The sequence below is a fragment of the Vanacampus margaritifer genome, chromosome 4 (assembly GCF_051991255.1).
Source record: "Vanacampus margaritifer isolate UIUO_Vmar chromosome 4, RoL_Vmar_1.0, whole genome shotgun sequence".
In the NCBI taxonomy this organism is placed as follows: Eukaryota; Metazoa; Chordata; class Actinopteri; order Syngnathiformes; family Syngnathidae; genus Vanacampus; species Vanacampus margaritifer.
In genome coordinates, this window is record NC_135435.1 from 14,757,489 (window position 1) to 14,769,799 (window position 12,311).

Here is a 12,311-nt window from a genome sequence, read left to right on the forward strand (position 1 = left end):
CTGTGTGCCAAACTAGCACCAAACTAAACGTAGCACAAGATGGCGCCATCAGCTGTTTGATTGGGGCAACATCACGTGGGTGTTGCACATGAATGAACCGTCAAGAGGCACAAACAAACACTCGGAACAGGCTGACAAGCGGGTAGACTTGAGGACAAAATGTGGCTTCGTGAAGACCTTTTAAAATCCATTTGGCACGCTTTCACAGCCCTGGACGTGGACCAGCGGGGTAAAGTGTCCAAGTCGCAGTTAAAGGTGAGCGCCATTACTTCTTATGTCACGTTTCATTGAGTTCTTTATTGTAAATGCAGAAATTTCACCTGCTCTATTAGCATTGACTTTGTTTTTTTTTTAAATGTTAAACAATGAACAACAAATTAACATTATTTTTCTGTATGTTTCTTTTAAGCAACTTTTCCAAGTAGGCTATCAGTTTGTATTCTCATTCAAAACAAAAATTAATAGATTTGATTTGGTCTAGAATGTCAGTTTCCTTTGAAATAATGTTGACCCATAGCAACCCCTGGGAAGTAAAATGAAAAGAAGCACACTGAAGCCAGTGTAAAAAAAAAAAAAAAACATTAATTGTAACAGGCAATAATGGTCAAATGCCCAACACCACATTACAGATTGCTACTACTACTAGAAAACCGAAAGCTAACATCTCCCGTGAAATTAGAATTTCCACTGTTAAAAGTTTTTTTTTTAAACATATACATATACTGTAGCTAGTTATTATTATTGTTATTATGTATGATATCATTGATTAATAGAATAGAACATAGGGAAACATGTTGATATAATGATATTAAATAGATTTCCCTCCCCCAAAGTTAAAGCAGATATTTCATTTTGTCTTATGTTAAACACTAAAGATAATGAGCCATTTTTCATTGAAGACTACATAAATCAGAAAATATTTACTGTTGAGAGGCTGAATTCAGAGGATTTGGACAATTTTAAGATGAAAAATGGCTCTAAATGATTAATTGATTAATTTTTGCACTTCTATACTGTACGGCACTGTTCAGATGTGAAGAAATTTGGAAAGAAGATAATCACATTAGCTGTGTCTAGACTGTATTTGTGGTTATTTTAATGTCATCTTCATTTAAAAAAAAACGCTTTTCCTTGAAAAAATATGGATATTTCTAAGTGACCCTAATCGTTTGAACCCTAGAGAGTATACTGTATCTATATGTCTACAAAATATGCAAGTACTTTATTTTCAAAAGTAGGAATACATATTCAGTACATACAATGTACCGTATATAAAAAGTCTACATATCCCTGTTAAAATGCCATGTTTTTGTTATAGGAAAAAAAAAAAGAGACAATAATTTCTAAGCTTTTTCCACCATACTGTGTATTGTACAACCCAATTGAGAAAAAACAAAAACAAATAATTCAGAGATGGGACATAAAAACGAACAACTTAAATAATGTGGTCGCGCAAGTGTACACTTTCTTATAACAAAGGCTGTGTTAACTTCAGAATTAACCAATTATATTCAAAATCATTTTTAAATTAACATAAGCGCACAACTGTCACCTTTTAAAGTGTAATTTGAGAAACCCATGTATTATTGTAACTGCTCGAGAAGGAATATTTAATTCTGCTAAATGTTTCTTAAAGGTTTTTCTGAGCATGGAGTCATCGCTTGCTCAGTCATGCTTGTAAATGTCATCCCTATTTTGCATTTGCGTAACATTTGCACTCTTGGCACTTTTGTTTTGCACAATTGAATATGTTACGCGTGCTTCTTCAGGTGCTGTCTCATAGCCTGTGCACCGTCATGAAGGTCCCCCATGACCCCATAACTCTTGAGGAGCATTTTAAAGATGATGATAAAGGACCTCTCTCCAACCAGGGCTACATGCCCTACCTCAATAGGTTCATTCTTGACAAGGTGGGACAGTTCTGAGTGAATTCAATATTTTCTCTCGTAGTACTATTTTAGATGTCTTGATAGAGGCTTACTCTGAATAAACATGTCCCACTTTATTACAAGTTTATTTGACAAAGGTCCTCTTACTAACTTTGTACAAGTGCAGAGCTAATGGTAGCTGAACTTTCAGCACTATATCTAAAATAGAAAATGCCAACTTCAATCTGCAGGTTCAAAATGGTGGATTTACACTTGTTAACTAGTATGTGCATCAATTGAAAGTAACTCTAGGTAACAATAATTTATGTAACAAGGGCCAGCCCACAGACACATTTAAAGAAACGGGCAACATGATGATTAGGCAAGCACTGACAGACACATCGGCAGAGCTGGACACTTGCGGATCAATTTCGTACCTTCGCTTCTTGCCCTTGACGACGCCCACTTTTCGGCCAGTGTACTATCTCTAACTGAAAAATAAATTTTCAATAGCATTGTTCAATCAGAATAGATTTTTTTTTAAATCAGTAAATCCATTTAAAAACATAATTGATCATTCTCGTTACAAGGGAAGCACTTCACTTTCCTTTCATCCATTAATTTTTTTGTACTGTGTACGCTCATTTAAAGGGATACTTGACTCATTGAGCTATTTTTAACAATAAAAAGTTAATATTTTGTCCAGAATTAATTTGATAACTTCATTATTTTTCACGTACAATTAATGACCAATCATGGCTTAGTTTGCTGACAAACCCAGAAAACAGGTGAGCCATGATTGGTCATTACCTACTTCCTCAGCACAGGTGATGTCATCTTCAATCGACGGCAAGTGGAATTTTTTTTTTTTAAAGGTTTTGAGTGTACGTGAAAAATAATGACGTTATTAAATTAATTCTGGGCAAAATATTAACTTTATGTTGCTGAAAATGGCTCAATGAGTCAGGTATCCCTTTAACTAATGCTACAATAAATCCATTTGAAGTAAGATTTAGAGTAGTTGCAAGTTTTGTCCCCTCACGATTTCTTATTCACGTTTGAAGCCAAATGAGTGAAGTTCCAGACTTTCTGTTTGTACTTGCAAGTTGTTTACTTGCTTCTCTCTGCTGGGCTCTGACTTGAATTCCAATGAGGCCCTTAACTACTTTGGCTAGTTGCACAAACAAACACTGGACAATTCATTAGGTACACCTGCTGAATTTCTAGATTGACACTGTATTTGTGTAACAAAATGTTTTGTTTTTGTGTTTTACAGTAATACAGTATTGTGGTCCATCATATTATTTAACAGAGCATTACTATTATTAAAGACATTATTGTGAAATGATATTGTTAATATGGTGTGAGTCTAAGAATTGAATGCTGCTTTTTCAAGTGCAGGTGCAAGAAGATTTTGATGTGCTGGAGTTCAACAAGATGTGCTGGACGCTGTGTCACAAGAAAAATGTCTGCACTGATAATCTACTCATCTCAAACGGCGACGCTTTTAAAATCTGGTGCATTTTCAACTTCCTGTCTGAAGACAAGTACCCGCTTGTCATTCTGACTGAGGAGGTGAGAGGGTCTTGCTTCTATCTGCTTCCTCTGTCTCACTCTTTCGGCTGCGAGAGTTGTTGTGTGTGTGTGTCTTTAGGTGGAGTACTTCCTGCAAAAGCTGACCGAGGCCATGGCGAGCGGGTGGAGCGAGGAGGATCTTTCGGATGCCAAGATCCAGTTGAGGAGGCGACGCTGGCTGACTGTGTGGGAGATGATCCAACTGGTGGGAACGGGTGCCTTCAGCAAGGGCATGGACCAGCAAAGTCTTTCTATGGGCATCAACGAGGTCTTCCAGGAGCTCATACTGGACGTGCTCAAGCAGGTTGGTACTGAGAGGTCCGCAATTACATCTGCTTCTCAAACTTATTAATTACACCAAGTGCCACCTCTAAAAATAGTTGACTCTTACCAAGTACCACCAGCATGACCAACTTGACAATACGCAGCTTGGAAGGCCACTACAACATTTCAATCTAACTTTATTTGGAAAACACCTTTTATACATTAAAATGCAACTCAAGGTGCTGAACAATTAAAACATCCATAGTACAATAAAAATAAAAAGAATCCCCCCTCTGCCCAACAATCCCATGAGCTTAAAAACAAACAAAAAAGCAAGGCACAGAGAAACCATGTAAGGATAGGCAACCAGGATTTTGCAGGTTTACCATTAATATTGTGCTGGAAAAAAATTGTATTTAAATAATACAATTGAAATGTACTGTATTGCACGTAAAAGTTAAATAGAAATTGCACCTATATATAAAAAACAAACTATAGCTCTTAAAAAATAAAATGCAAATGCACTTTTAAGTTAAATTTAAATAAACTCCACCAGCGATACATGAATGACATTTTGAGAGTCACAGACCTAATTGTTCAATAGTTGTCCTTGTCAGTCAAAAACTTTTTCTGAAATTTAAGTGTGCATTTATAAATAACTCTAGGATTTTTATTAGTTCACTGATCCAGTGAGTAAGAAAAAAAAAGATTTCATAAAAACATTGAATTATGACAACATCTAGTGGTGTTATCATGATTTGTCAACATGAATTAAGATGTAATGTGAGACCATGGTACCTCCGTGGTAGCTCTGTGACACTCATTTATTCAGATTCCAAAACAAATTTCACATAAGAAATAAGGAACTATAAATAACATTTTCTATTGTAAATTGTAAACGTGAGAAAATAATAACAAAGTGAATACAAAGTCTTACTCCTAACATATTAATGCCTGCTGATGAATACTTCCTGTGTATTTAAAGGGCTACATGATGAAAAAGGGCCATAAGAGGAAGAACTGGACCGAGCGCTGGTTTGTCCTGCGACCCACCTCAATGTCATACTACGTTCGTGAGGATCTTGTTGAGATGAAAGGTCACATCACTCTGGACCAAAACTGTAGTGTGGAGGTATGTTATCATTAGAGCATCATATATTTGACTTTTTGCAGTGGTGAGCGGCATATCCGAAACACAATCAGAAGCACTCAACTACATTTATAATTGAATGTTGTATTCCTTGAAACTGTATTCATTTAGTTTAAAACAGTCTTTTCTTTGGATTTTGAACCGCTTCCATACCATGTATGTATTATTATTTTTTTGTCCAATCAGATTTCAGCTTTTTATTTGTTGCCATACTTATCTTATCTGGCCAATGAGTAGTGCTGGCTGATGTGACTGTCTTAAACTATTAGTTACGGGACTGTTTCTTTAATTAACCAATCAGATTTTAAATTCTTATGATCTATTTTATTTCCTGGTCTTTTTTTTTTTTTTTTTGTCAAGTTAGTAGATATAATTTTAAAATTTAGTGGATATAATGTACAATGGATATTAAAAAAAAAGCCTACACAGCCCTATCGAAATACCAGTTATTATGTAAATAGATAAATAAATCCACCATTTTGTGACCTGTAGAAAAGTAAACGCAAATGACTTTACTCTGATTAAAATTCATCTGCTTTAGTGAGCTTTTCATGACATTTTCCAAAGGTTTGATGCTAACATTGACTGGCATTTAGAACTATGAATAATTTCCTCCACCTTGACTAAGGCCTCACTGACGAAAAATTGTGTACTTTTTATACATAGCATACATGCTGTAGTTGCATGCTGTTCTATTGTATTGCTTTTTTCATATAGTAATAATGTTTTCTGTACAGTAATTGCAATGTAAAAAAGTGTTAGTATTAACATCAATAGAAATAATGTTCTCCCCTAAAGTCTCTCCCAGACAAAGAAACAAAGAAATGTCTGTTCATCATCAAATGCCCCGGTAAAAGCTTTGAGATCAGCGCGTCCGATAAAAAGAAGAAGCTGGAATGGATTCAAGGTAGAAGACGTTCATTTTCCGCCGCTCTGCGTCTCTTTGTGACTGCAAATGTAAGCTTCCCCCGTCTCCCTCTATCACCCGTCAGCTATTCAAAGTTGCATCCAGCTGCTGAGGTTGGGGCTGCCCTCCCCTCATCGCGAGGCCCGGCTGAGACGCCGCCAGCTCCGGCAGAGGCAGCGGGAGGAGGAGGACGAGCTGGCCGAGAGGATGAAGCAGCTCCAGGCGGCCAATGACAGCAACCAGATGCAGCTGGACGCCATGAGGAAGGTGGCGCTTTGATGACACTTTGACAAAGAAATACGAGTTAGCAACAAATTGCATTCAGAACTTGGAGTGAAGTTTACTGCAGCATGAGTGTCACTCAATCATGGTGGAAAAGCTGCACTGAAAGCAGTAGATATGGTACATATATATATATATATATATATATTTTTTTTGTAACCTTGTCTTGAAAAAAATTGAGATGTGCATGTGTGCCGGTCTACGGAAATTAAGACCTACAGAATATCGCAATTCCATTTCAAGCAGTTTGAGATCGGGAAGTGAAACCTCGTATGCAAATGGCAGCTTTTACCATCGACACCTGCATCTTTGACTCTATTGGTCATGACACATTTGACACATTAAATGTTGACCATTTATAATGTACTTATCTGTGTGGTGTTTTTATTGCTGCACCCACTCAACATGCGTCCCCATGTGATTTTTTTGTTCCCAGAAAATGGAGGTGGTTGCAGCTGATGCGGCGACAGAACAAGAGAAGAGGATGAAGTCTGAGTTGGATCTGCACGTTCGCTTCAGGCTGGACCTGGAAAGAGAGAAAATGGTGAACAAGTTATTTCTGTCTTTCTGCCATCACTCATGCGTGGCTCCGTTCTTCCAGGAAGGACATGCGTAAAAATCATGTTGACTCATCTGCGGGTGTGTGTGTGTCAGACTCATGATCTCTCGTTTATCAGACTACACACAAAGATTTGGATGGATCCTGTGTTTGTTTGAATGAGCTCTGTAAATGCAGCGCATTTGTGGTACAACTTACAATGTTGAACTGAAGCCATTCTATGGCTGTAATTATTTCATTTAATCAATTAATCTGTTGACTATTTGCTCAATTAATCGATGACTCCGAAAAAAATGAAGGTTATTTCCATCCTTTATTCAAAAGCAGAACATTATTTCAAATGGACAATGTAAGAATGTTGATCAATGTTTTCCAAAGTAAAAGTAGCTCTTTGCAAGTGTTTTATTTTGAGGGAAAAAAACACACGCACACAAAAACCCACTAATCAGTCTGCTTGGTTGAGACACCGAAATTCCAATGGTTTTGGACATTTTGAAGTTAAACAAGGTTATCTAAACCATGAGATTGATTCATTTGCTAATTGAATAATTGTTGATTAATCGTTGCACCACTAATTGATTCCATGATAGCATTTTTCACTTTGGAAACAATCTAAATACAGTAACATGAATTAATAAGTTCCAGGCTCAAACCGTCACCGTCATTAAACCTTTAACTGTACATTTAATAGTTTCAGTGGCATAATAACAATTACACAAGTTTAAAGAGAAGTATAATACAACTAAATATTTTTTTTAATTAAACTCCTCTCGAAGACGCCAGACAAAAACACAGAAATGTTGGTTTGTCAAGAGATACTGACACCTTGTGGTCCTTTGCATGTACTGTAGTTCCTTGGCCACCTTGGGGCAGTATAATACAGATTACCCACTGACCCACCTGTGACTGGATAGCCGATATAGCACACGCCCGTCCGTGCAAGCCGTTGAAGCGACAGGGTGGCCATCTTGCTCCTCACATCTCGCGAGCAGACTACTGTATAAAATTATACGATATACGTACAGATTAGACATATACAGCTTGTGTAGGCAGTTAGTATCGGGCTGGGAGCTGGGTGATCACTATTTTTTAACAAGTAAAAAATAATAATATAAAAAATTAACAAGTGGATGGTATGTGGTGTTTTGAAGACCCCCTTTTTCTTTCATCGCTCAGTTCCTTAGATCCCAATATTAGATTTGTGAGAGGCATTTTTTGTTGAATTAGTTATAGTTCTTTAATTTAAAAAAAAGTACGTTTCCTCCTGTAAACACAATTAAGCATATAATTCATACATTTATTTAAGGCAAGTTGTAAAATGTCTGAAGTCCTCTTGTTTATGTTTAAAAAATTTAAAATATCATAAATCATGCTGTTTCTACTAAGTACTTTCTCAAATGTTTTTCCAATTTCGATACTGTAAATGTATCGGGTCTTATGTCGAGAAACGTTTCATGGGAGGAGTAATATGGCGGCCTCGTGGCATCAAAAGGCTTGGCCTATCGGCTATCCAGGAATATATTCAGATCAGTGAACATACTAGATACTGACAACTTGTGGTGCTTTGTATGTACTGAAGTTCTTTAGCCACCAGGGAGCAGTATAATACAGATCACCGCTATCTGTTGCTTCGACATACAGTACATACTGTCATACTGATGCTATTTTTTTAGCCCATTTATTGGCATTTTACATTTGTCAGTTAGCATTAAGATAAATGTATTTTCCTAAGGCAAAGCAATGAAGTTTCTAAACAACTTAGAACCTCTTCTTTTTTTTGTGGAATTATTCACTACCTGTAAAACTGCTTCGGCAACACATCCCCTGACCAACAGCTACTCTTGAACGCATTTTAAGTTGGCTCCTTGATATCATTTCAAAGGCTTCATGTTTGAGCAAGGCTTTGGTCAGGTGTGAGGCAAATGAAAGCCTGCTAAATGCACGATGGGAACAACACAGCACTATTGTGTGTGTGTGTGTTTGCTCATGCAGGTTCGTCAGCAGATGGAGGAGCAGGTGGCCCAGAAGTCCAGCGAACTGGAGCAGTACTTGCAGCGTGTCCGCGAGATGGAGGATATGTACCGTCAGCTGGAGGAAGCCTTGGAAGACGAGAGGCAGGCCAAGCAGGACGAGGAGGCCATGCGCAAGCTGCAGGCCAGGTCTCACGCGCACACACACAAACACCTGTCATACGTGTGAGGTCAAAGAGGTGCGTCGCCATGACAGGCTGCTGGAGGAGGAGGCGGCCAGGAGGGCGGAGCTGGAGCGCCTCCACCTGCAGCAGAAGCGGGCGCTGTGCCAAACGCAGGCCGAGAAGCGGGAGCTGGTGGCCGAGCGGCTGGCCAAGGAGCGAGAGCTGCAGGCCGCCGCGGTGCACCTGGAGAGGGTGGAGGTGGAACGACACGGGGCTCTGCACAAGTATGAGGTCAGCGAGTACCAGGGATCAACAATTCCATCACATCCTGGATCTTAAAACTTATTCGGCACCTTGAATCATCATCACTTTCGTCCCTGTTGCTGTTCTGATATACACCTGTCTGAGATCCATATTTATCACACAGGAGGTGTCGAGGAATCTGGAGCGAGCCGCTAACAAGACCAAGAAATGGAAAGACCAAGTGGCCAAACATGAAGGTCTGGTGCGCCTCATCCAGCCAGGTACAAACTTAAAAATCTTTTTTTTGGGGGGGAGGGGGGGGGGGATCACAACCAGACTAGACTCAACATTAACACACAACACTTGCACAATTGAATATAGAGGTGGCAAAAAGAATGACTTGCTCTGTTGTTGAAGCCCACCCACCAAACATTTACTTATTTATTTTATTTGTTGCTTTCTATTCCTACACATTTTTTATTAAATTGTACTGAATTGATTTATTTAGTGGAATAACTGGTTGATTGATTGTAAATGGTAAACTAAAACAAACAATATTTATAAATAATGCAATTTTAAGTTGAGAATTATTTTCTATTTAGCATAATTATCTCATTCAATGACTGCTTCGTTTACTGTAAATATTAAAGGAAAGGCATACTACTAAAATAAACCATTTGAAGTGTACATTTGAATTGCTTCTTGTTATAATTGTATATTTTACATGTATTTATTAGTTTTTAAAATATATTTTTTATTTAGGTATCTCATTAATTGATTGGTTAATGGATTTATTGTTAAAAAAAAAAGTACATTTGAAATGAGGAATTTAAAATGTAAAATTAAAAAATATATATTTTATAAAAAAAAATGGAGAAGTTATTGCAGTTAAATACATAAATAATATAATTTTAAAATGAGAAGGAATTATTCATTCATTAATCTATTCAGCTGCTATATGTCATTGATTGGCTAATTGAATTGTAAAAAAAAAAAAGTAAGATAAAACATTATGGAAATGATCCATTTTAAATATACACTTAACATTTATAATAATTAAATACAGTTGTTTTATTATTGAAATGATATATTTTACTTATATTTATTATTTTTTTTTTCTGTTCAATTATCACATTAATTGATTGGTTATTTGTTTTTGTTTTTTTAAATAACGATAACCTATGAATATATGGTACGACTTATCCCGGCATCAATAATCTAACGCTAGCATGGGAAAAAGGAGTTCAGAACATGGTCGCTATGTGGTCTTGCAGGCCACAAGGGTCCCCAGAGGGTGACCAACTGGGGGCCGGCTTCGGTGACCGACGTGGAGCTGGAGCTGAGGAAGAAGTTCTGGCAGGAGAGCAAAAGCCACCAGGCACAAAGTCCATGAAGGAACAATGAAAAGTGCATGCATCTCATATTGCATTTGTTGATTCCACACCACGACTGCCTCAACTGCCAGAGTTGACTAAATGATACACTGCAATGTAGTACTGCATTTTAACTAACTGCCATTAATTAAGTCATTTTACTAATTAAAAAAAGAGAGAAAAAAACTTAAATAAATCACCTGACGTACATTTCTGACTCCGCGGATCTTATGACCGTGAGTGTCCTTTAGGTGGCAGCATAAAACCATCTTACTCCGTTAGCTAGCATGAGACGTGACAAAGCCTTAAAATAGAAACATTTTGACGTGGCATTTTTATTATATAGTATATTTTTGTCAGTTATTATCAAATTTATATATATATATATATATATATATATATATTTATTTTATATATATATATATATTTATTTATTTTATATATATATATATTTATTTTATGTATATATATATATATATATATATTTATTTTATGTATATATATATATATATATATTTATTTTATGTATATATATATATATATATATATATATATATTTATTATATATATATATTTATTATATATATATATATATATATAAAATCCAATCTGTTCAACAACTGTATCAAATAGAGTGTGCATATTGTTGAGGGTTAAGGACTCCTTATTTCTTCTACGTATGCAAAGTATTTATATCTCAGCAAATAAAAATGCGGTGCCGCTTCCTCTCGCTTTCACAATCACACAAGCATTCCGACACGGAGAACATCTCCAGTTGTCTCGCCTCATGCCCCCCCCCCCCCCCCCCCAAAAAAAAACACCCGCAACAAATTCATTTGGATTCATCTCCAACATCTCCTCATCCAAACTGATTGGGAACATTCTTCAATGTTGAAAAAAAAAACGGACAGATGCATCTTTGCCGGGTGACCTCAGGGGTCAAATGTTTCACCAGCACCAAAACAACATATCAGGCCTTCTGCTCTCTTATTATCTGCTGGCAACGTACACACACCATATATTTAAAAACATATTAAAAATGTTTTTGTGTGCTTTTTTTTTTTTTTTTTTTACTGCTTGGTTCTCATGATTTAGTTTTTATTTTTTTAAATATAATTTAGCATATTAGGATTTGCATTTGTCATTGAAGTAATGCAGTATATTAAAAAAAAATAAAAGTAGGATTCGGACAAAAATAAAATTGGGAAATAATATACTATGTACCACTAAAACAAATACACAATATCAATTTATTTGTATTTGATCCGAATTGATGCGAAGGAGTTAACCTCAAAAATGAAATCTATATTATCAGTATAGTCTTAGCAAATAGTACATACGGTTCAGAATTCTTGAATTCACAACTTTCACAAGTTAAAACACCCAAAATAGCGCTGGAGAAGTACTTGTGCCCATCTGGTACTCTTGAGATGATCAGTCTACATAAGAAGCATGACAGCTGTCATCATCTCAGAGTACCAGATAGGCTCCTGTGCCCACTTTACAGGCCACATAGGGGGCCCGGTTTGCCGAAACTGGACTCAATTTAGTGTTGATTGTTGCTTACATAGCTCAAGTATTATTGGCCTCATTGTGCTTACATAACATCCAAACCGCGCGCTCGTCCAAGTGGATTACATCAAATATCCGCATCCTCCTCATGGGCTCACGTTGCAAGAATGCGGCAAAGAGAAGAAAAAGTATCTCGCCGTGGCATGCGTCCACACTTCCTGCTGGAAGACCTTCATGTAATATGGCGGGTGGGCTTCCTTCCGCATCAGGGGTCAGCAACCCGCAGAGTTATCCTCTTTGTGCGTGCACTCGCAGCGGACAACAAAGCGCTCTAAAGCCAGCGCACCATCTGAAGGGACGATCGCTCGCTAGCTAATTGCACGTCGCAATTTCTCCAGTTCGTCGTGGTAGAGAGGTCGACTCGCACACACAACCAGGAACAAG

General features: G+C 37.1%; 1 protein-coding gene across 3 annotated transcripts; it reads left to right on the top strand.

Moving 5' to 3' along the window:
- The first annotated feature begins 49 nt into the window (after nt 1-49).
- LOC144050117 (switch-associated protein 70-like) lies at nt 50-10,565 on the top strand. Of its 3 annotated transcripts, XM_077563094.1 has the most exons (12): nt 50-255; nt 1,770-1,910; nt 3,270-3,443; nt 3,523-3,747; nt 4,693-4,839; nt 5,656-5,764; nt 5,850-6,031; nt 6,483-6,590; nt 8,598-8,764; nt 8,832-9,030; nt 9,167-9,263; nt 10,257-10,565. In XM_077563094.1, the coding sequence occupies exons 1-12, from the start codon at nt 160-162 to the stop codon at nt 10,373-10,375; spliced, it is 1,764 nt and encodes a 587-aa protein (XP_077419220.1). In that variant the 5' UTR covers nt 50-159; the 3' UTR covers nt 10,376-10,565. The 3 variants fall into 3 exon arrangements, with proteins under 3 accessions (XP_077419220.1, XP_077419221.1, XP_077419222.1); XM_077563095.1 differs by lacking the exons at nt 50-255; nt 1,770-1,910 and adding an exon at nt 2,697-2,717; XM_077563096.1 differs by lacking the exons at nt 50-255; nt 1,770-1,910 and adding an exon at nt 2,952-3,074.
- Nucleotides 10,566-12,311: the final 1,746 nt, after the last annotated feature.

Bases quoted from the DNA above. Each gene is read 5' to 3' on its own strand.
- LOC144050117 (XM_077563094.1), top strand. From the start codon at position 160: ATGTGGCTTCGTGAAGACCTTTTAAAATCCATTTGGCACGCTTTCACA. The intron at 256-1,769 runs GTGAGCGCCATT...GTGCTTCTTCAG, and splicing joins TGTCCAAGTCGCAGTTAAAG to GTGCTGTCTCATAGCCTGTG. The intron at 1,911-3,269 runs GTGGGACAGTTC...TTTCAAGTGCAG, and splicing joins ATAGGTTCATTCTTGACAAG to GTGCAAGAAGATTTTGATGT.